Raw genomic sequence first — 25,713 nt, 5'->3', positions numbered from 1 at the left:
GTTTTTGGAATTAATTTTTTTGGTCCAAAAATAACGGTAGGTACCTGTCATACAAAAATTTCGGAAAAGTTTAATTTCACGAAAACGGCTCCAACGATTTTATTAAAAAATTTAAATGTTAGTTTTTAAACGAGGTCTATCTTTTGAAGAAAAAACATTTTTTTTAAAATCATTATTAACGGTACCTGCCATAGGACCGCTTTTTTCAAATCTGATTTTCTGCAAAATATATTTTTAAAAAAATTTTGAAATTTTTTTTTTTTTGAAAAATCAAATTTTCGAAAACGGGACATTGAATTTTTTTGAAATTTTGTTTAGATGTTGATTAGTGATTTCTACAAAATGGCATACCAATTTTATTTTAAAACTTTTTTTTCAAAAAATTATTTATAAAAAATTAGTTTTTTAAAAAACGGCTCTAACGATTTTGAAATTTTTTTTTTCTAAAAATGCACCTTAATATATCAAATAAAATTGCGTACTTGTTTTGTGGGGCGATTTGATTTCAGATATTGTTTTATTTTTTTGAAAAATTAATTTTAATTTTTTTTTTATGTTTTTATTTTTTTTTTTTTTTATATACCTACATTTCCCAAGTTTCTATATAAAAAGTCTTAAAAACTTAAGCAACTTGAACTCTAAGATCAAGTTCGTGCGACCCAGTCGTGCATTTGAATTCATAAGGAATTACCCCACATAAAAACATAACTTCGAAAACAGCCAAAATTACGTTTTTCGGCATTTTCTTACGGTAATATTTCAAAAACGGAGGCCAATAAAAATTTTCTGACTTCAGATTCGAGTTCAGCATATCAAAAACATATAGAAAAGTATATTTTGGTGCTTGTGGCATTCCATTTTCTCAAAAACTAGAAGGCATAGAAGCATATAATTTTCAGAATTTGATTATAAATTAATTGAGGTAGTTTATTTCATTGATTTATTTCATATTTAAATTTACAGTCTTGGTTAAAATAGTATTTAATGTGTTTTTTTTTTTACTTTTTTTCCCTAATTTTGACTTTGAAGTTTATTATTTCGAGAACAATTAATTGCAATAATTTGATTTAAAAATTAGAATCTAGTGTACAATTCTTGCTTTTGAAAATGGTATCATTCATAAATGTAAGTGTTGCCGTTGTTTTTTAATAATTTTTTTTGGATTTAATGTGATATTTTAGAAAATTGCCTATCCTGACTAAACGGGGGGAGATGGACCCCCCCTCCCATAGTAAAAAATTATTGTATTAAACTCCTCTACAAAATACCGTTATCAATTCTTGTCGCCTTAAAACTTTTGATTTTTATTTTAAATTATCCCGATTAGAAATACAAAAATATGAATAACTTTTGAAAAGGAGCAGCTATGATTTCAATTCCAACGGATTTTGCACGTATAATCATCAACGAATACAACCCAACTTGCAGTTTTTGTCGACATTTTGGTGCAACCTATCGATGCTTCCTGCCCACCGTGCGGTGTGCTGAACTCGAATCCGAAGTCAGAAAAAACTAATCAGCTCCCGTTTTTAAAATATTACCGTTAGAAAATACAAAAAAACGTTTTTTGAATACTTCGAACCTTATTCTTTTATATAAGGAAAATTGTTTTAGCATATTTAGTAACGGTTTCTAAAAGAACTATTTTTCATCTTTCAAAACCTGTTTAAATCTTTTCAATATCTTTTTTATTGCCCGAGATATCTAAAAATGAAGTAAGTGGGTTTAGCTTCATATATAATAAAGGAGATAATGGCGTTAGAAAATTTCTATGGTAGATATAAAATGCCAAACAACTGAGGATATCTCTGGCTGTAAAAAAGATATCCGAAAGATTTAAACAGGTCTTGAGAGATGGAAAATAGTTTTTATAGAAACCGTTACTAAATATTCTCAAACAATTTTCCTTACTATAAAAAAAATAAGGTCCGAAGTACAGCATTTTCTAACGGTAATATTTCAAAAACGGGAGCTGATTAATTTTTTTTGACTTCGGATTCGAGTTCAGCACACCGAAAACCTTTAAAAAAATATATTTTTGTTCCGGCAAATCGTAAACATGCATCAATGTGAACGAATCTGCTTGTAATATTCATATAAATGCGAGTTACCCTCGATGCATGTAAACTGTTGCTAGATTTTGGTCTATTATGTAAATCAAACCAAAATTACTTCGATTAAGAAAATAATTTACTATTTTATTGAAAGAAAAATTTTTTTTTTACAAGAAAAAAAATAAAATTATAAAAAGTGATAAACCAAATTAATAATACAAAATAATAAAAATAATATTTTTTATTACAAACAAAAAAGGTATAATATGTATATATTTTTTACTAAATAACTACTCAAAACAATAAATAGAATATTTTTAACTACAAACACTACACAAAAGTATATTTTAAATTCAATTCAAAGAAAAATAAATTATTTTTTTTTTAATAAAAATAAAAATAAATGAACATTTTAACTTTTCTACTAACGAACTTAAAAAGAGTTAAAATTAAATTTACATGCCAAAACTGACATTTTGCACAGGTAAATATTTCATATTTGGTACATTGCACTATAGTTACTATAGTTATTTTTTTTTGGTTTTTGCTTATTTTTTTGTTAATGGCGTAATTTGCGTATTTTGGCATAGTTTCCTTTTTTTAAATTATATTGTGCTTACTTTTAATACTAATTAATTTAACGAATTTATTATTTTGTTAATAATATAATAGCAACAATACTGTAGTAAAAAGTTCGAAATGATAGCTTGGAAGGCGATTTAAATTTTAAGAAACAATTGTTATTTCTAGTCAGGAGTTAGTGCCTATTAGCGGATACGCAGGATTTTGCTCACAGTGGTCGACTGAATTCGCGGTAAATTCGTTTTCGCATTTTTTGCGATTAGTGAATTCGACGAATAAACTACATACATCATCGATTATTTTTTTTACTGAACTACAGGTATCATCCCGCTGTCATTTTATTGATATTATAATGTTAAAACTTTGTCATTTTGAATTCTAGAAAAAGCCTAGTGCCGTTTTTATTGGTTTCACTCAATCCTGCAGTCATTCTAAAATCCAATAAAACAGTTTGAAAAATAAAAACAAATAAAAACAATAAATATTTTGAAAAAAAGAAAAATCTGATAAAATAATTTTTCAATTTTCTCAAAAACTAGAAGACATAGAAACATATAGTTTTCACTGTTCGATAAGGAATCAATTGAGGCAGTTTTCTGTGTGAGTAATTTTTTTTTATTAAAATTCACAGTCTGGACAAAAATAGTATAAAATGAGTTTTAAAATTTTTTTTCACCTTTTTTTTAACTTTGAAATCGATTATTTCAAAAACTATTGGTTATAATATATTGATTTAAAAATTAAAATTAAATGTACAATTTTGCCTTTCGGAAATGGTATAATTTATTACTGTAAGTGTTGTCGTTGTTTTTTAATAATTTTTTTTAGAAAACTGCCCCCCCCCCCCCTACCTAAACGGGGGGAGATTGACCCCCCCTCCCAAAGAAAAAAATTTTTGTATTGAACTCCTCTACAAAAACCCATTATCAAATCCTGGCGCCCAAGTTATCCTACTACGTGCCAAAACAACATTTTTGTTCCATACTTAAAAGTTCGAATTTCTGTATCTGGGTTGAAATCGTAAAATTTTTTTTTCTAAGCCGATTTTAAAAAATAAATATTATTTTAGAATACATTTTTAAAACAGCATGTTGTTGTGAAAATATATACTTTAATTTGATGTAGAAGTTAGGTAAATGACGAAAAAAATGGAATTTTTGAACTTTGACAGCTTATAAATTATAGGTGGTTTAACCGAGTTACATGTTTTATACATTGTTGAAAATGTTTATTTATCTCCTATCAGAAACTGTAAAAAAATCGAAAATGGGTAAAAATTTGACGAAGCTAGATTTTTTTTCAATGGGTGAAGGTCAAAAAAACCGTTTTTTGCCCTTAACTCCAGATTTTGGGGGTGTTGGGGACTTTTTAAATACCGTTTCGTAATCAGTGCGACTAGCTCTACAAAACGTGATAGGTCTCCGCCCGCGTATATTTTAAAACCTCATTTTTGTAACACCGTGTTATTATCATACTGTTGAATTTTCAGTTTCCTATCTTTTATAAAAGGGGGTGCTGATCGTTATTGAAAAATTGTTTCTTGAGTCAGTACAAAGATTTTCAATTTTTTGCTTATTAATTATTATGAGTTATTGCTCACATTTTTTCGAAAAAAATTTAATATCTATGTTTTAAAAAGACAATAAAGACTTAAATAAAATATAAACTTTTCAAAAAATCTGAAAAAAATCAAGATTGCGTACAATACCTAAATATTGAACTGTTATCAGCACCCTCTTGCACTGAAGATAGCGACACAACTGTGTTGTTTTATATAAAGTGGAACAAACTTAGCGGATGGCTCGACTGAAAATCGAAAAAAATCTTTTTTGGACCACACTAGTGATTATGGAACCAAAAAAATGTTTTTCATTGCAACAGTTCATCATTCTCTGAAGCCAAAACATTTGGTTCAAGTTAGTATACTCGTTACCTTCTGTAAGATATAGGATTTTAAATACGGTTTGCTGGTCTTTAATGGTGAGATTTATCGTTACCAACGAAAAAATATTTTTTATCGAGGCATCCATTAAAGTCACTACACAAATCAACTATGATGTCGTTAACCATTGAATACCATTGCGTAGCAAAGTAAAATATAATAAATTACTGGCGCGACTAACAGATAACCAAGGTAAACGGTATAGTTTTTGCCACATGCAACTCAACTTTTTTATCAATTCGTCTTGTAAATAAACCAAACAAAATTGATTCAAAATTAGCATTATCACTCTTAAAACAAGATATTTCTGGTTTAGTTAAATTAGATATAATTTTGAGTCGGATGAAACAATAATTATTAATTATCAACTTAAGTCCACACCTAAATTGATTTCATGTTCTCGTTGTCTTAGTTCATAGCATTTCTGGGTTTATCGATTTCGAATTTGGAAGCCACACTAGTTCCTAAAATTTCACCTTTGAATTGCCAGAATTCTCGTGAATAATATGAAAGTATTTTTCTTTATCCATCTTAAGAGGGATATAGAAAAAGAACTCGGTAATTTTTTTCTAGATCAAATTACCAGTATATTACGTTCCTGGAACCCGAAATACAAAGTCTTTATGCTGTTCTTTAAATTTTTTTTTGAAGACTTATTTGAGGTTTATTTAAAACTGGAAACGCGTTAAAACAAATAAACCGATTGAGCTGAAACTTACACCACTTCTTTTCTAAGTATCATCTTTTAAATGAATTAAAAACATTTTTAATTTAAGTATTTAATGTGAAAATTATTGATAAATAATGATTTTTACTTGCTCTATAGGGCAAGTATTGGTTTCGTGTAGAAAAAAAATTTGAGGTTTTAATCAAAACCTACATTGCGATGATGGAGAAGATCAAAAAAGTGGTTTTCGTCATGCCGTCCGTCGGTCTGTGCGTCCATCTGTACATCGAGCTAGGGCTTAAACGGATGGATGGATTTGCTTGAAACTTGGTACAGATGATTTTTATGTAATTCCTTAGACCCGTTTTTTGTTTATTTTTTTAATATCTCCAATTTAACGCATATCTCCCATATAACGTTTTCGAGGTATTTCAAATTTCTCGGCTCTAACGATTTCGTTTAAATTTGGTGTGCGCAGTACTCTTATTAATTCTAACAAAACTGCGTTTTTATTTTTTCTCAAAAAATGCCGAGAGCGGAAATATGGCGTTGCCATTTTTCAAAAATTGACATGTTTTTTAAGTTCATATATTTCATCAAAGCATAAGTCAATTTTATTCAAAATTTACAGACATCATAGGTATTGAAGTGTAAAATGTAAAAAAAATTTAAAAAAAAAGTTTTTCAAAAATATTTTAAAAATTGAATTTTTTTAACTTTCGATTTTTTTTTTGTTTTTATTTTTTTTTTCTCCACAAAATCTTAAATTTCCAAAAGATATTTAAGATAAAGATACTTTGAACTACAAGAGCAAGTACGTGCGACCCAGTCGTGCATTTTATTTTTTTTCGAAAAACTTGCACGAGATTTAAAATTTTTTTTTCTGATCAGTTTTCTCCAAACTATCGACTAGTTGTTAGTACAATCAACGTAATCTTTCTTTCCCGACTGTTTAAGATCAAAATTACGAACAAAACCGAAATTCTATGTTTTCCCACAGAGTTTCAAATTACCAATTTGAATTTAAAAAAGATTCATGGACAATGCGTTTTTGTTTCCTGCAATTATGCTATGAAATTTTATAAATCTATATCGCAAAAAAAAAAGTCAAAGACAATTTTACATGTTATCACATGTATATGTATTAAATCACCTTCCGTTACTATCACTTTTGCTGCTATTTCCTTTCTTGACTAGAATTATAACTAATCCCTATGCTAATTTTTATAACCTTCATTTTATATATATAATAATAATTATTTAAATATGCATATTTTTTTCCGTTTAGGTTTTCTTTTATCACTTTTCTATTTTCTCTATTTTTATTTCTGTTGTTTTTTCTAGATCGATTTCATCAACTAACTGTAATTCAGGTTTATGTACTTGCTTAGTATAAGATTTGTTTAAAATTTGCTTTCGTCTTTTCGAAATTTTATTGGTATTTATCGGTTTAACCGATAAGTTTTTATTGTTCTCGCAAATAATGTTATTGTTTTTATTCTTATTGATACTGCTTCGATTACTACTATTACAATTGATAATAATGCTATTATTATTCGTGGTTATTCGATTATCTCCTCCGACAGTATTGTTGCTATTACTTATAAACACTTTTGTTACAGAATGCTGCGATTGTTGTTGGTGGGCCTGGTGACTAGAGTTACTTAAACTAGAAGGACTATTAAATGTTTGGCAACGTGGAGGTGCTACTGTAGACGCTATTGTCTGCGCAATTGTATGAACTATTCGTCCACCTACATGAGTTGGTGGCATGTGTGGCGTAGCAACCCCATTCGAATTACCAGGGGCTGACAGAATTGAATAATATTGTAAATTATTATTTTGACTGTTAGAATCTACCTGCATTGGTGTGATACACACTGTGCCATCACTATTCGTGTGCAATTGTTGAATGTTTGCAATCATGGATTGGTACATCGATGCAGAAACTGGAACGGTGATCATATTGCTTACGGAAACTGGATAGCCTTAAAAATATAATGAAAAAATACCATGTTTAAAAAAATATTGTATGAACGTTCTTGAATATCTTACCTTGACCATCATCGGCTGTGATATAGATCTGACCGTCTTGTCCAACTTGTGCTTCAGTCAAATCCACAGTCATATTTTCATGACCATTGACGTCTGATAGGCTTTGAACCGTTTGAATTGTCGCACCACCTTCACCTTGATGAAGCTATATAAGAAAATAGTTAAGGAATTTATATTATTTAAAAGTTTTATAATGTATACCGTTGCTACTCCTTGAACTTGAGCTGTTGTGCCATCAGGAAGCGTTATTATCGGATTGTTGGGATCTACTTGAATCAAAGAAACTGTTCCATCTGCATTTTGTATTGTAGATAGTACCGTTTGAGTGTACTGTAAAACAAAACCGTTATGGTTATACTTGATTTTTTTTCTATCAAACCAAAAATAAAATCTATACAATAATTAAAAAAGGATTGGAAGAAAATGCAAATAAAAATTATCACACAAGAAAATCATAACAAAAAGAAAATAATAATTGTTTGATTCGTAGTGGAACCACTTTCGGTTCAGACTTTGAACAAAGTTTCAGACTTTATGGCAATTGGCATAGTACTGAAGAAATTTGAAAGTCATAATCGCAATAGAGTTGAATAATCCAACCGAGTAAATGAAATCATATACGGTCAACTTCAATAAAAATTTGGTCCAAATACGATAGAAATTGTATAAATGATTCCTTTGATAGCTGGCAATATAGTTGAGGTCATTGCACTTACAACACTGCCTTGTATAATACGAGATTAGATTACATGTTTAAACGAGAACCACTTCGTCAAATTCATCTTTCGGTTTAGATTTCAATCATATACAATAGCTATATTCAAGCAACCTAAACAAACCTTCTAAAAGAAGATTAAACCAAATGTTAACATGATATTTTTGGTTGAATTGAACCCAGTCAGATCTATTATACCAAAAATGGCAGAATTAAAAATTGCTTCAGCAAATCAGCAAACAAAAAAATTTAAAAAAAAGCGGAAAACAAAATATAATTAATTAAACTTATAAGACAAATTATAAACAAACAAAATAAACCAAGTTTCAGAAAAAAAAAAAACTAAAAGAAAAACAATATCAAACAACGAATAACGAATAACGTTAGTACGAACATCACAGTCACTCAATGTCATCGGGTCGAGGCAAACCTGCGTGCCTCCTATTGTAGTCTGATGTGCAGATGATGAATTTGAGTTCCCTGTATTTGTGTGAATTTCAATTTTTGTTGCTCCTTGATTCGATTGGTTATTATTTGATTGAACCACAGATTGTGTATTTTGTATAATTGTCCCGTTATTATTAATTTTCAAGACTCCAATTTGCTGCAAATGATGTTTAAGTTTAATTAAGTGTAACTAGTTATTATAATTTTGTATATTAATTAAAATGTTAAACTTAAGGTTTTCCATAAATCTATAAAAATAAATAAAAACAAATAAATATTCGAACATAATGCTTTACAGAAACATAACGATCTATTCGAGGTCAGTAAGATGAATCAATAATTTAAAACAATGGATTTTCTAAGGCGAAACAAAAACCCTTTACAATCAAATTACTTTTTACAATTATTGATCTGTTTAACTTTAAAGAATCAAATGATTGCATAAATACTGCATTTTTAGTTTAACATCAATAAAATTAATTATTTTTCGTAGAAAAAAGGCTTACAATAACCCGGGGCTAAAGTTTTTGGTAATGTTTTTTTTTAAATATTTAAGAAAAATATTCATCAATGTTAAGTTTTTATACAAGAAAATAAAGAAGACACTCACGTTGTTATTGGATGATGTAACAGTGGATACAGTTGATGTTCCCTGATCACTTGTATGTTGTCTGACAATTTGTGTCACCTTATCGTCTTCATCCGCAAATGTTGGCAAAAGATCTTCCCGTCCATGGTATTTATAACAGTTAATGACAATTTTACGCAAAGCATGTGTCCAACTTATCTAATAATTAAGAAACCAAAAAGTTATTACTTTACGACTCTAGTTTTATTATTTAATTACCTTTTGTTTCTCTTCTTCTGTTCGTGCATCCATTCTAACATTTGCCCATGGCAACTCTTTTGGCCACCAAGGTGGGCGAGTCGATTCTCTTCCCCAACCGGGCTTACCCCTGCCTGTAGAATATTTAAGCATTAGAGGAATAAACGCTCGCAGTTGTGCTTGAGTCATTTTTTCAACTGGAGTCGGTATGCCGTCAATAATTAGTGGAGGAAGCTCAAAGAGTGTTGGATCTTCTGTGGGTGGTGGTGGAGCTTGTTGTGCAAGTGCTGTTTCCAATTCTTCCATGACAATATTTTTTAAGTTCCGTACAACATCTTCGAGTGGTTTCGCACCGAATACTTTGTAACTTGTATTTGGTTTTCCAGGTGTTGCTACAAGTACCACAGCTTGTTTGCCAACACGACCAGTAAATTCATATATAATGCCACGCAGTTTACGCAGCAAACGATTTTGTTGGCGTTTCCTTACCGATGGATTAGTTTCAAACGAATGTGGTCGTTTGCGTTTTTTCGATGATGCGATTGCAGCGGCAGCAGCTACTCCCACCGGTCCAGCGGCGGCCAACTGTGTTGCTACCTCATCTTGTATGCTCATATGCACCATATCGGAATCATCGTATACACTAACACCGTCACTGCTTATAACGTCATCGTCATCATCATCTGATGCAATACTTAATTGTTCGTCATCGATCATTTCAATTTTGTACGTTGTGTTGTTCATTGTTGTGGAGGAGTGGGTTGTGGTACCCGTAGATACGGTGGTGACATTCATTTTGGTTATTATTATTTTTTTTTAACTTATGCTTAAATTCTAAATGTTAATTAAATAACAGTGTGGAAAATCCACTTGTTCTTTGGTATAAATATATTGCCTCAGAGTGCGTTTTTGGTCTTTTGTTGTTTTGTATTATATGGCGTTAGGAATTTTACTAGATAAACCAGTTAAAAAGTCTGTAAAATAAAAAAATATACATACATAAAAAATTTAGTTTATTAAAAAGGCGGTAGAATATCAGCAGGAAAAAGCAGATGATACTGAAAGGTGTTCATGTTTCGTAAAGTTCACTTATTCTGATTATTATTTTTTGTTAATATAGGTAACTATAATGCTTAAAGTGATATTACTATAACTCAAAATATAATTTATTAAATAAAAAGAAAATAATTTTTAAAATGTTTGTTTTTTATTTGTAAGTTTAAAAAAAATAATTTCACAACTTTTATGTTTTTGTTTTTATGCGACGCGTTTCGGACTTCTGTTTTTATGCGCACGATGATAGACAGAAGTCCTAAAACGGGCGAAATGCCCGATGATGGGCAGAAGTCCAAAACGCGTCGCATAAAAAGAAAAACATAAAAGTTGTGAAAATTATTATTTTAAAAAACTTACAAATAAAAAACATATAATTTAAGAATTAGTTTCTTTTTATTAAATAAATTATATTTTGAGACCATCATAACTTGGAGACCAAAAAACCCATAAAATTCTATTTACTATAACTGCATAAAAATTCGAAAAAAGAAAGATTTTTAGCTATCCACTTAACATCTTTAACATCTCAATATTATCAACGGGTATTTATCAAATAAGGCAATTTTTTTTAAGGAAACATTTTTCTTCTGAAGAGAATATGGTAAAAATTGGTCCAAATATACATCACGAGTGAAAACTATGTCGTTATCCACTTATGTATGAGCCCATCTGCCAATGCCATATTAAAAAAAATATTGGTGTCAAAGGAAAGGCATTTTCTTATTGAGGAAGAATATGTACAAATTTTAATTCTTTTTTGAAAATTGGGAAGGTCATGGCCAGAAACCTTTATTTTAAAATCCTTCACTAATTCCGAGAATAAAAACTAATCAACACTTTTTGTGGTGTAACGTATATTTTAAGCTTAGCGTTCTAGCAAAATATTAAAATGTCTTCAACGGTGTTGTTCTGAACAGTGAGTTTATTTTCTGATCTAGTTTGCTGTTCACTAACGCTGTCTTGAACAGTTTAGAACAGGATTTTTTGTTCTTGTTTTTGAGTCAGAACAGGTTAGAAGAGATTCGTGAGAACTTTCAATTATGTTAGTTGTTTTTTTTTTCTGTTCTAACGTTTCTCATCTAATCTATCTAATTCCTTGCAGAACAGAACTTTTAATTGTTTAAAATGACTTGTTAAACAATCACCTTTTTGCCCGGAAATAGACACAGAAAAGAAATTAAATTTATTGGTAATTCTACGATTTGAAATCTTAAGTGAGTTGATTTCGTAAAGTTGTTAAAGCAACAATTTTTTTATTTATATTACTCTTCTCAGAATGGGTCATGGGATGCATTGACAAAATATTGAGAAAGGGATTTATGGAGACGAGTGCAGACGAGTGGTACTGGTAGATTTCATTGGTCGAATTTGTATAAAATTCGTGGAAGCAGAGCTAGATATTAAAAACCACAATATTTCATCATTTTAACTCTTTCAGTCACACTTTTAAGTGAAAGATAAGATTTACAATTTTTGTTTATGATTATATTTGTTATGGTTATTTGATTAGAAAAATACATATAATTTTCTTAAAACGGTTATTTTTTTCAAGATATAATGATAGTTACAACCTATGAAAAATAATAAAAATTTTTGAAAGGGTGGTTTCATTTCGAAGAAAAAACTCTGTTAATTAGTTTAGATCTCTTATTTGTATTTTTCTCTAAGGAGTCAAGTGATTTTTTATTGTTATTAATTTGAAAGTTAATTAATTTCAACGAAGAAAATTTTGAAACAAAACAAGTCTTTTCTGTTATTTTTTTTCCACCAATATAAACAAAAATAAAGGCTTGGCCACACCGGAGGGTACATGCGGTAGCGGTACGGGTATTTGTATGAACAAAATTCCACATCTGAACGTTGATGTTTCAGTTTGGAATTTTTTTCATACAAATACTAGTACCGCTACCGCATGTACCCTCCGGTGTGGCCAAGCCTTAAGTTCCGAAAAAATTATTTGTTTCAGTATTGGTTTTATTGTATTTTATGTAGCTTTCTACTCTCCTTTTTTTCTCTTACTCCATAATAAGTGGACAATCCGTTGGATATATGGTTACATTAAGCCTTCTCTGGATTTATAGTTACATAAAGCAGCAATTTGTTCTTCAGTTTTAAGAAATTTAAATTATTAAAGTAAAGCTAGGATTACACGGTCAACTCAACCAAATGGGCAAGCGCGTTGGATCTCGGTTTGACATTTATAACTCTAAATCTTTTTGTTTTGATAGACGTTTTTTTTTTTGTCAAAGCTATCCGAAGTAGGATTTCCCAAACATCAACACTTTATCTTGGTGCATGCACTTCGTCAAAATTCTATCAGCAGCTTGGTGTAGCTTTTATTCCTATCGGCAGCTGCGTGTTGCTTTGTAAAGCATGTAAACGTCAACTGCGGATACGGATAGCAATGCCAAAAAACACAGTTGATTTATTACCAGAAGTACGTTCTTTAATGCGCCGATATTAATTGTTGCTAACAAAAGTTAGCTATTATGAAAAAAAAAGTTTAAAAAAAATTTAACATTATGACGTCACAACATCGTACCTGAATGCAATGTTAAACTATCAAATAGTTATGTAACTTTTTTCAACTCAACTTCTGGACTTGATTTTCAATGTTAATTTGTCAAACACAACTAAAAAGGGAAATTGAAATTGTTTAAAGCATATATTTTTGTTTCATTTGGCTTAAAATTCAATTTGAAAGAATTATTTCAATACAAAAATTATTTTTCCTTGTTTATTTAATCTAAAAATTCATCTCAAATAATTTTATTTTTGACAGATCAACAAAATCCAACACTAGCCGTTCCTTTATGGAAGTTAACGTATCCTAACTAAAACAAAAACAACGATTTTTGACACAACAACCTAAGTTAATTTTATTTCATAAAAGAACGGGCCACAGCTTGTCGAAAAATTGCAACTTTAAAAACCCATTAAACTAATTTTGATAGAAATAACTTTTTATTATTTATTATAATTTATTTATGCACTTCAAGCAATATTATGAAAAATAAATAAGCAGATAAGCACACATTTTAATTTAAAATCAATTAAGTAACAAAATAACCCTTCATTTTCCATTTAATTTTTATCAAAGAAATCTTCACACCACTATTGTAATAAAATATGCTCTTTATCTATTCAAAAATCGCAATATTTTTCCATATTCAAACGCCTCATGAATTGACCAATAAAATTTGACAATTTCACACATGTAATTGAATAAGTTATTTTACTTAAGGTTTTTGTTTTTTTTTTCTACTCAAACTTCTTTTTCTCGAAACTAGGGTTTTTTATCGTTTAGATCACTCTTAATTGGGGTGATTAAATATGCTTTTGAGTTTCTTGTCGTCTTGAAGAATTTATTTTCATTTTGCACAACGATATAACATAATTTTCCTTATTAAATAAATTATTGATGAAACCATAATGTAGTACAATAAATTACCAAAAAATATTTTAACGTAATATACACACACGGTCGCGCCGACGCAATGAACCCTACTGCCTTACATAATACAGAACTCAAACCAACCCCACTGAGAAACCAATATAAGAAAATCAAGTTATACAGAGTTAGGGTGGATATTATCATCCCTTTTCAAACAGTTACGCATGCACAATGCACTTCACCCTCTATAACTACTAGTCATCCGGTTTTTTCTTCAACGGAAACAACCCTTGTTAATAAAAAAAAACAACCTAAAATACACGTATATGACAAAATACAAAGCCAGGGAAAGATAAAATTTACATTTCAAAATCTATGAAAAGGAAGTTAAAAGGTCATTTACACTACCTATTCTGATATCCAGTCATAACAGACGAACACATTGCCCCCGTGTCACATGTTTGAGTAGAGGCATATATTTTTTTTGTGCGATATTTTAAAACCATTCCCATTCGAGGAATAATCTAACGCATAAGGAAAAATTACAGGCATAACCATTTGTTTTAAAAAGATTTTTGGAATATAATTGTAAGATTCTATTGTTTTTTATTTTTATTCCATCTTATATATATAATTCTCCTGTGCGTTTGTTTGTGAGCCTACTCCTTCTAAACGACTGGACAGATTTTTCTGAAATTTGGTGGGTGTGATAAGGTCCATCAGAGACAGGTTTTGTTTCATAATTGGACCCGGTAGGTGGCGCTGTTGTCGAGTTGTAGGAAAATTGCATATTCTGAACGAACGACTGGACAGATTTTTGTGAAATTTTGTGTATGTGATAAAGTCCATCCGAGACAGGATTGTTTTATAATTGGACCCGGTAGGTGGCGCTGTTGTCGAATTTTAGGAAAATTGCATATTTTGAACGAAAGACTGGGCAGATTTTTATGAAATGTTGTGTATGTGATAAAGTCTATCCGAGACGGGTTTTGTTTCAAAATTGGACCCGGTAGGTGGCGCTGTTGTCGAGTTTTAGGATAATTTCATATTTTGAACGAACGACTGAACAGATTTTTGTGAAATTTTGTTTATGTGATAAGGTCCGTCCGAGACAGTTTTTTTTTATAATTGGACCCGGTAGGTGGCGCTGTTGTCGAATTTTAGGAAAATTGCATATTTTGAACGAAAGACTGGGCAGATTTTTATGAAATGTTGTGTATGTGATAAAGTCTATCCGAGACGGGTTTTGTTTCAAAATTGGACCCGGTAGGTGGCGCTGTTGTCGAGTTTTAGGATAATTTCATATTTTGAACGAACGACTGAACAGATTTTTGTGAAATTTTGTTTAGTGATAAGGTCCGTCCGAGACAGGTTTTTTTATAATTGGACCCGGTAGGTGGCGCTGTTGTCGAGTTAGGAAAATTTCATATTTTGAACAGACTGGGGGCCAATTTGGTTCTGTGAAAACGTGAATCGAAAAAAAAAACTTTTTCATTTTAGCTTTCAAACACTCTTTTCACTTTTTCGATTCATTTGAAACGAAAAACGATTCTCATCCTATGATATCACAAATAATTTAGTGAAAAAAATATATATTTATATGAATATTTTTGATGTTTGTTTTCATTTTTTCACAGAACGAGAATAAAATGAGTGAACAAGTGAAAAGCTTTTCGTTTCACTTATTCACAGAACCAGAATTGGCCCCCTGGAGAGATTTTTCTGAAATTTAGTGGATGTGATAAGGTCCATCCGAGACAGGTTTTGTTTCATAATTGGACCCGGTAGGTGGCGCTGATGTCGAGTTATAGAAAAATTTCATATTTTGAACGAACGACTGAACAGATTTTTTGTGAAATTTTGTTTATGTGATAAGGTCCGTCCGAGACAGTTTTTTTTTATAATTGGACCCGGTAGGTGGCGCTGTTGTCGAGTTTTAGAAAAATTGCATATTTTGACCAGACTGGAGAGATTTTTGTGAAATTTTGTGTGTGTGGTATGGACCCAGTAGGTGTCGCTGTTGTCAAGTTATAGTTAAATTCCATATTTGAAGTCCGAATGACAGTAGATATAGATTTTTATGAAATTTTGTGTGTGTGTGTGTGTGTGTGTGTGTGTGTGTGTGTGTGTGTGATAAGGTTCGTTCGAGACAGGTTTTGTTTTATAGTTGGACCTGGTATGTTGTCAAGTTATAAGCAAATTCAATATTTGGGGTTCAAAATCGCTCATATTCAAGGGTAATAAAAACAAACATGAATTAACTCTTTAAAATGTTAGTCCCGCAAAGAAAATTGTTTACCATCAGTATATCTCAATTAAATTTATGACTGCATCTTAAAATTTGTTTAAGTTGTTTCAACTACCATTAATACAATTTCCTTTTTTTTTTAATCTCTTTCCATTTTTAATCGTTTTTTTTTAAGATTTTATCCTATTGCTATTGTTTCGGCTACTGGCTCCAACATTACTCACACGGTAACGGTTTAGAAACGAACAAATACAAACTTCAATGAAACCAAAATATGTAAGAGAGAGAATACTATTTTTAAAGTGGATTAAAAATGAGCGTAGAAAGTGGATGCTACATTCCGCAAATAAAAATTTTGGAAGTTAAAACGAAAGTCAACAAAACAAAAACAATGGTTGTTTGTATAGTCGGTTTACGGACGATAATTTTACGTGATAACGTCATAAGAAAACAGGTTGTTTAAACAAAAAAAAAAGTAAAAAGATCGTTCTTGGTGTTGGAATTCCAGGCCTCTGGTGCAAAACACAAATCATTAACAGTTTCACAAAAGAAAGGGAGAATGAGTCATATTTTTCTATAATGGCAGGCGGGATTCATCGATTTAGGCACTTTTTGCAAAAAAAAAAATAAGAAGTGAAACCAGAGCCAGTTTTTGTATATTTGTGAATTATATAACCTTTATTGGTTGAATAAATTCCGATAAAAATTTGTAATAGCTGTCAAACAAATGATTTGCTTTGTTTAATATTTTAAACAGTTTTACATATGTATGTACCTATGTGTAATGGGAAAAGGTTAACACATTACAAAATCAAAAATTGGAAATAAAACTTGGAAAAGGGGGAACGAAGTCCGCCGGGTCAACTAGTTAGATTATAAAATGTATTTTCATCTTTGAAGCACTTGTTTGAAAAGAGGTGGATTTAATAAATTTTGTGTATATAGATGAAGATAGAAAAAAACCCGAGTAGTCTAGCCTAGTTAAAGATTTTTTTCAATATAACCAAAATATTAAGTTTTTCTTATGAAACGTGTTTTTTGTTGGTTTATATTAGCCCTGTTCCTTTGGGAGGTGGTAAAGTACTACTAGTAGTTTACTAGCGATTTTCAATGGAACGCACTTTCAACCAATTCGATACAAATCGTATCTACTCGGGAAGAAGAGCATGAGAACATGATAGTACTAGATTAACCAAAACATCTACTAGTAGTAAACTACCACCTCCAATGGATCAGGGCTATTACTGATATTATTGGACAGAAAAACAACCTAAAGAGCAAAACGTTCTAAGGTTTGTACACAAAATTAAAATGGATACTTGGAGGAAGGAACACATCGTCCTTATCCAAGAACTGAGGATTCCTGGGCAGGGCTACCTTTGGGCCTCTAAAGAGGCGTTTTTCCTCTTTTTTCACCCAATCCACTTTCCCTACACTTTTTAAAAATTGTCAAAAAATCCCTCTTTTTGATATTTTGTTTCCTCTTTTTACTCTTTTTTAAAATTATGTACGTTATGTACATGTTTAAAAAATCAAGGAAAATGTGACCTATCAATTATAACGACTCAATTGTAAGAAAAGTATACGTTACTGTTGCTTAGCGCTGATTTGATTTTTATAAACTTATTTTTGATAAATTTTGGGTTCTTTTTTGAAGAAAATATGCACAGGCAATGTCTTATAAAATTCATTTTTTTTTTAAATTGTATGAACATAATACAATTATAATTTTAAGAAATTGTGTTAAAAGGTTTGTCTTGCGGTTTGGAAAAGGCGCAAATGAGGTATTTCGTGTGACTGTCGTACTTAACTTATTCTATTTTCACATTTTTTTATTGGGGCCTCTTTTTTTATCAAAATCCTCTTTTTTTGCCGCTTTTTGAAAATCTACGAAGCTAGCCCTGCTGCTGGGTACTATATACTTCTGGAACTTGTTAGCAAATGAGCTTTTGAGATATTTTGAGGCGGAGAGTTACAGAGTGATTGCATATTCGGATGACATTGCTATTGTCGTATCAAGAAAGCATCCGAGCACCCTAAAAGATCTCTTACAACATGGACCGATCAATGAGGACTATATGTTTATCCTCAAAGCCTCTTCACAATGGATCAACAATAATATTGGTCACTCTATTATTCTGAACTCATTCGGACCAATCCTAAGTAAAATAGACTACATCACCCTACAACCGCAATTTGATAAAAAAAAACTTTCAGATAACCATCCCTTCTAGATCAGTCTGGGAGCACACGGCATGGAGATGATAATTGACAGTTAAATAAGTACCTGAACGTACACTATGATCATTTTTGTTTGTCTTTTTAATTTATTAGCAGGGAACGGATTTTCCTAACTTTGCCTTTTTTCTGCGTTATCGTAAGAAAGTATAGACTTTATACAAACACGATTCATGTCCTCCCGATTAATTTTGCCTTTATTTTGTTAGGGCCTTTTTGCCTTTTTTATCCGTTAGTGTCTTTTTTTTCTATTTTTTGGCAATTTTTTGTATTGACCACTCAAAATAGGAGATCAGATTTGGTCCCAGAGACCACTAAGCATAAGTTATGAGCAGTACGTAGTAAATTGAAAAAGAATTCTTCAGAAGCTTCCCAAAAAATAGTATCAGAATGAGTTCAGAGGTAAAATCTTTAAAAAGTGTTTTTTTTTTAAACAAAGTTTATTTTCGCTATTTGAGATAATAATATTATAATAAATATTATTTATTTAAAATGCAGTTAACAAAATATTTAAAGTGCTCTTCTTGGTTTTGTTAGTTTAGTGTGAATGGAACCCCATCTTGTTGGTAATATGATGTACTTAGTTAAATTAATGAAATATAATGGATTAAAAAAACGTGTTTAGGTTGTTCTAAATCCACTTTGTTGCATTGAGGAATGAGATCAAGTCTTTGATCTTTGATTCTGAGATTTTAGTTATGTCATTAAAAAATACACTCCTCTGATAATTTCTTTTCTGGGTCTAAGGATCAAATCATTTGTTTTGGATTTACTATAGGTGGACCAGACTCAGGAACGGCCGATTATTCCCTGGCCAGTTTATCCGCCTTTTCGTCAACTTCAAGACCACTGTATCCTATGATCCAGATAAGAGTGATAGTGAGGCTTTTACTCAACATTGAGAATTCGTTTCTGCACTGTTGAACCAATTTGGATGATGTCATAGCTAAAGAAATTGCTTTTATAGCTGACTGACGATTTGTTAGTATAGCTATGTGTTGGTTTTGATTCAAATTTATCCCAAGTATTTTGCAAGCTTCCTTGATTGCTAGCAATTTTGCTTCCTTGATTGCTTGCAATTGTGCTTGGAACACACTTGCAAAATTTGGTTGTCGAAATAATTTTGAAATATTTGCTTCATGATTCATGGCACCAACCACAAAGTTCATTTTCGTAAAAATGAAAGGGTCGAAATCGAAACCTCTCGTCACAATGCCCTTTTCCCAGTCTGTTCTCGACGGGAAGTTGACCTAACAAAGTAGGATTGCAGTACTCCGTGGGTATCATAAATATTTCGATGGTACTAAGTTTGTTGTGTCGTTGTGACCAAAAGTTTTTGCCTTCTAACACTCGGTTTTTTTTTTTAGCCTTTAAACCTTATATTTAATATGAAGGTCTAAAAAAAACATTCATGTATTAAGATTTTACTTGGTGGAGATTTTCAAAAGTATCATAAATTGTATAAGTTTTCTGGTAAACTTGTGGATGATTTTTTTGTTTATTATTATTTTCTTCATAATATAATTTAATAAAGCACTATCGGCCCTATTCTGCTATGCAATTCAAGTGAAACTCTAAAATAAGAAGCGTTTAAATGGGGATTAAAATTTAGCAATCCTTGCAACAGACGGAAACAACGCTTTGCTTTCGAAAGTTATAGGTTTTTTAAATCCAGTTTGACATGATAAATGAAGGGAACTTTCGGTTCACGTGAATCGAATAGCAAAATAGGACTGTATGTTTGCCACACATTTCTAAAAAAAAAATTATTTCAATATCAAAAATTATAATGGGTAAGAAAAAATGAACAGCCTTTAAAAATTAATAATAATAAAGGCCTTTATCAATTTTCTACTATTAATATTATTAAAAAATTTTTTATTAACATGACTAAATGTATACCCAAATCCCTGTTCCATTGAAGGTGGTAGTTTACTCGTAAGTAGAAATCTAATACACATTCCTATCTCCTGGAGAAGAAGATCATGGTGTTAATTGCAGTACTAGATCTACTCATGAGTAAACTAACACCTCCAATGGAACGGGGCTAAAGTAAGTGTTATCTTAAAACATCGCTAAGTGGTATCAACTTTGCAGATTAAAAATTAATCATTAAAAATATATTGTTTTCTGAAATTGAAATTAATTAGAAAATCCAAATATCTATATTAATGCAAAGGAATGATTTATTACCATTTTCTTCTTCATCCTCCTCTTCAAATTTATAATTTTTTAATGCCATGTCTTTAGTTTGGAAGAAAAAAAAAATGATTCAAATATTTGAATTTGAAATTTCACACAAACACAAAAAAAAAAATTAGAATTGAGTGGAAGTGATTTGATTTGATTTCAGAATGAGTGAATTCTTGAGTTAAACCAATAGGCTATTGATTATGTCGAAAAAAACAGGGTAATAAGGAACTAAGACGTTCACGGGTTTTTATTGCAGGAATCGTTCAATGGGTTATAAAAGAAGATAAAACCGCGGAGTGCTATTAAATGAGAGGGTGGAAACTGAAGATAGGGGTGCTAAAGCCCCCTTTTTGGTTTTTGCAATATACCTCGTAAACCAAGCAAAATTTTGATATATTGTATGTACAACTTTTTGTAGAGAATTAAATTTCCAATTGGAATAATGTTTTTTTAAAATTGAAAAAAAAAATTTCCATACCAAAATAGTCGAAACAATCATAAAAAAAATATCAAAAAAATCGATTTTTTGAGTTTTTTGCTTTTTTAGTTGTACATTTTTTTTGGGTTGAGATAGACATAAACATTGCTCCAAAGAAAAAAAGAAGATTAAATTTCCTTCAAAATGCTGTACTCACTAAACTTTTTTATTGAAAATTAACCGAAGTATGGCCATTTGAATCTATCTTTTTTTCGCATTTTTAGTTTTACTCAAGTAAAACAGAAACATTTGAGGGGAAAGTACGATAACTTAAGCACCAAGAACTGATAACGAGATTTTGTAGAGGGGTTAAATACAATCATTGTTTAATATGGGAGGGGGGTCAATGTCCCCCCGTTTTGGCGGGAGCTGCAATTTTCTAAAAAAAATACTTAAAATTAAAAAAAATATTAAAAAACAACGGCAACACTTACAGTTCTGCTTGATACTTTTTTCAAAAGCTAGAATTATAAACTTAATATTAATTTTAAAATGAAGTTATTTTAATCAATTGTTTTTTAAATAAACGAGTGATTCCGATAAAGAAAGTATTTTGTCTATTTTTCAATTTTCTCAAAAAGTAGAAGGCATAGGAACATTATGATTTTTATGATTTGATAAGAAATCAATTGAGGCAGTTTACTTTGTCGATGAATTTCGTATAGAAGTCCACAGCCTTTGTGAAAATTGTTCTCAATGTGCTTTTTAAACTTTTTTTCACAAGTTTTGACTTTGAAATCGGGTATTTCAAAAACAATTGATTAAAATAACTTCATTTTAAAATAAATATTAAGTTTATAATTCTAGCTTTTGAAAAAAGTATCAATCAAAACTGTAAGTGTTGCCGTTGTTTTTTAATAATTTTTTTTATTTTAAGATTTTTTTTTAGAAAACTGCCCCTCCCGCCGAAACGGGGGGAGATAGACCCCCCCTCCCATAGTAAACAATGATTGTATTTAACCCTTCTACAAAATCTCATTATCAGTTCTTGGTGCTATCGTACTTTCCCCTCAAATGTTTCTTTTTTACTTGAGTAAAACTAAAAATGCGAAAAAAAGATAGATTCAAATGGCCATACTTCGGTTAATTTTCAATAAAAAAATTTAGTGAGTACAGCATTTTGAAGGAAATTTAATTTTCTTTTTTTCTTTGGAGCAATGTTTATGTCTATCTCAACCCAAAAAAAATGTACAACTAAAAAAGCAAAAAAACTCAAAAAATCAATTTTTTTGATATTTTTTTTATGACTGTTTCGACTATTTTGGTATGGAAATTTTTTTTTTTTTCAATTTTTAAAAAAACATTATTCCAATTGGAAATTTAATTCTCTACAAAAAGTTGTACATACAATATATCAAAATTTTGCTTGGTTTACGAGGTATATTGCAAAAACCAAAAAGGGGGCTTTTGCACCCCTATCTTCAGTTTCCACCCTCTCACTTAATAGCACTCCGCGGTTTTATCTTCTTTTATAACCCATTGAACGATTCCTGCAATAAAAACCCGTGAACGTCTTAGTTCCTTTCTAAACTACATAATCAATAGCCTACAATCGAAAACGACAATAGAATATAGAATATACCCAAGAATCACTCACCCCTAAATTTTCTTTATCTTATTACAGGACACCCTGTATATACAATACCTACAATTTATCACTGGAAAGAGATCAATTCTCTGGCTTGTACATTTTCTCTTTACATTATTATTATATGGACCAGTGCTGGAGGATTGTGGGAAAAAGTCCTGTCTGTGCAAAAATTAACTTTAAAAGGGAAAATGGGAAACCTGCCTGGTTTTATGAGAATTTCTACTTAAACCCAAAAACATAATTTTTTTCAAAGTTTTAATAAGTTTTTGAAAAATAAAAGTGTAAACACATAATTCTTATGTAACTGCTTTAAATGAAATGAAAAGAGGTCTCCTCTTGAGAAATATTTACATCATGAACTAAGTTTTGATATCCTAATATTAATATGGCCCTAAACGTAACAAAAAGAATAAATTGTAAAAACTTAACTTCTAAGGCAATATTTTGAACGACGATCGCTTCCGTCATTCTTTAATGAAACCTATTAACAAAAGCTTCTTGCAGTTCATGTTGAAGAGTTTTTGACTATAATTTTTAATTTAAGATATACATGTGCTGATACTTGTTATATACACTCAGTCACAAAAGTAAGTATACACCCCTAACTTTGTTTAACCAAGACCGCTAAAAAAAGACTATAACACATTTTTGAAAAAAATTTAAATGTGGTTTTATTTCATTAATCATTGCCTACATATTTACAAAAAAAAATTGTCAAATAATCAATACTAAATGAAAAAGTGACAAAAAACTAAACACCGTACAAAATTTCGCATTACAAAAGTAAGTATACAGAGAAGAAAAAACTATGAAAATCGATGTTAAAAGTATAAATACCTAAATTTTTTTGGGAATTAATATATTTTAGGCTACCCCCTAGACTTGACGAGGTCAAACTCACTTAAAGGCATTGATTTTACTAGATTTTTTGCAAAATTTGGGCCGAATCTTATCCACTCTTCCTATAAGACTCATTTCAGCTAATCCTTTGAATGCTTCCTTACTTTTCTCACCAAATGGTCTGACAGATGCTAAATAATTTCCAAATCGAGTGACTGGGGGACGTTTGGATCTGGTTTTGAAAATTGTTGATCAAAAATTCACTCAAAAAGACCGAGTTTTGCTTAGGGTCCTTACCTTTATTGAAGATAATCAATCCATCTTAGCCTAATTATTCGACACTCTGGTGCAGGTTTGTCTATAAAATATCTAAAAAAGAATACCCATCCATTGTTTCCTCAAGGAGATCAAGTAACCCACACCAAAAGCTATAAGCAAAAACCCCCATACCATAAACGAATCACTGCCGTTTTTACCAGATTGATAGTACTATAGAAATATATATACAAAGATATTTGTTTTCGAGTCAATCCAAGATTCAAACCAAATCAAAAACTAGACTAAAACGGCAAGTAGATGGCACTCAAACAAAATACAAGCAATTTGTTCTTCTCTACTCTACTAAATAGGTTGGTAAAGTGCATTGGTGAAGGCACAATTAAAACCAAAATTCAATGAATGTAAAAATATTAATAATTAAACTTTGTTTTTAGACTATTTATAGATACCTATATAATGTTAAAAGAAATCTAAACAAAACATAAAAATAGATTCAAACTAGAAACAAGAACATTCTCCTTTTAATTGAAAATTTTTTTTAGAAGATATGCAAACGCTGGGGTACATGCAATATGAGAAAAAAATTCTTTGTACCCCAAACTTCGACTAGAACTATAAATAAATGCAATTCCTGATAACAATACAGAGAACTTATAGACCTAACAAACAAAAGGAAAAAAAATTCCAGGTGAAAGGAATCAAAGGCCCATTCGAAGATACTGAATGTTCCTCCAATTGGAAAAGCAGTACATTTTTTTTTTTTTTCATTAAAGCAATTAAATGCAATTGGGATTGGGAACTCGGACATCGAGTTGTTATCTAATAATGGAAAATATATTGGCTACATCGGAAGAGGTTTTATGAGGACACGAGAAATTGTAGTGCAAGGCTGCCAATTGATTGCATGGAAAAAGAAATTACAAATTAGCATTTACTGTTAGATTGGTTTGAAACTTTTTTACACAGAACAAAAATAATTATTTTTTTGAGAGCAAGCCCAGTTGGGATTTTCTGTCACGACTGCGTACGCACCTGCGTGTGATTTTTGATGATTTTCACTGAATAACACTTTTAACAACAACATTACACATTTCTATTTAGTAAATTGAGGATAAATGACCGCGGTTTTGGGGAATTTCGACATTTTAAAGAATTTTCTTTAAGCACGACTTCAAATACGCCACACTTGCCTTAGGGATAAAATGCATTGGAACATTGTACTAGTGTTGGATAAAGACGCACACATTTAATGTAGGTGATTGTAAACAACCTATCTGTATATAGTTGACACATTCAAATAATGCATTAGTGTGATGTAAAATGTGTTGATGAGGTTGAGAAATTTTCAAAGATGGACGGCATTTGTGGATTTTTGTACGCTTTTTTGTATGCAGGGTCGAAAATCCACCCCCTAAATGTGGATCGATAATTGAGAGGTTGACATTTTGGGCTGCACTCTAGTACATTTAAATAAATTTGAGAAAATGGAGGAGGCTGTGTTCGTAGAGTACAATACAAAAAGCTATACAGCGGCTGTCGAAAAAATACTTAATAGCCTCGTTACACTAGCTGCTTTCCTTTGGAAATATTTATCTACTGCTAAAGCCTGGTACGCAGTTCGAGCTAAATTTTAGAGCAGCTGAAATTCCCAAACAAGTTATCAATGATTTGTATGGGATTCATTTTAGCTCGGCTAAAATTTTTCTATGATTGTATGGGAACTAAAATTTATCTCGGACTGCGTACCAGGCTTAATAAGTGCCTAAAAGCAGAAACACAGTCACGCTTTGCCACATAGAGGAAGGAATACCTAGAGACGCGACTTCGGTTGGTTTTTCTCTTCCACCCTACAAGCTGCAATGAGAGGAAAAACTCCACAGTGCTTATATGTGGTAGTTTTCCCGTGCATTTTAAATAGCACCAACACATTCAACTGTGGAGTTGAGCTCAAAACAATTAAAAACAATTTAAGTGCTCAGTAGGAAATAAATTCATAAAAAAATAATATAATAAATTCAAAACACGAACCTTTTTTTTTTATTTCTGTACATATTTATTGAAAGGTGGGTGTCTGGAGTGAGCTATTTGAGCTATTCAAGTTCATGTAC

The 25,713-nt window shown here is 30.7% G+C and overlaps 1 protein-coding gene and 1 long non-coding RNA gene across 6 annotated transcripts in view; one reads left to right on the top strand and one right to left on the bottom strand.

Moving 5' to 3' along the window:
• LOC129908357 (DNA-binding protein Ewg) overlaps window positions 1–24,997 on the bottom strand; it is a 30,136-nt gene extending 5,139 nt beyond the window's left edge. Inside the window, exons 1-7 of one of the 5 annotated variants that reach the window (XM_055984795.1) lie at window positions 24,638–24,995; window positions 9,310–10,262; window positions 9,073–9,249; window positions 8,410–8,619; window positions 7,502–7,630; window positions 7,301–7,445; window positions 7,106–7,233 (exon numbers count right to left, since the gene is read on the bottom strand). In XM_055984795.1, the coding sequence (XP_055840770.1) occupies window positions 7,106–7,233; window positions 7,301–7,445; window positions 7,502–7,630; window positions 8,410–8,619; window positions 9,073–9,249; window positions 9,310–10,083 (1,563 nt within the window). In that variant the 5' untranslated portion in view covers window positions 10,084–10,262; window positions 24,638–24,995. Of the gene's footprint in view, window positions 1–5,380; window positions 7,234–7,300; window positions 7,446–7,501; window positions 7,631–8,409; window positions 8,620–9,072; window positions 9,250–9,309; window positions 10,263–24,637 lie in introns of those variants that run through there. The other 4 variants (XM_055984796.1, XM_055984793.1, XM_055984792.1 and 1 more) reach the window with 4 other exon arrangements.
• On the top strand, window positions 14,360–16,502 carry LOC129908358 (uncharacterized). The gene is made up of 2 exons (XR_008771270.1): window positions 14,360–15,008; window positions 15,656–16,502. It is a non-coding gene; the product is annotated as an uncharacterized LOC129908358 (long non-coding RNA).
• Window positions 24,998–25,713: the final 716 nt, after the last annotated feature.

Source organism: Episyrphus balteatus, chromosome 2, assembly GCF_945859705.1.
Source record: "Episyrphus balteatus chromosome 2, idEpiBalt1.1, whole genome shotgun sequence".
Lineage (NCBI taxonomy): Eukaryota > Metazoa > Arthropoda > Insecta > Diptera > Syrphidae > Episyrphus > Episyrphus balteatus.
This window is presented reverse-complemented; position numbering and strand designations above follow the sequence as displayed.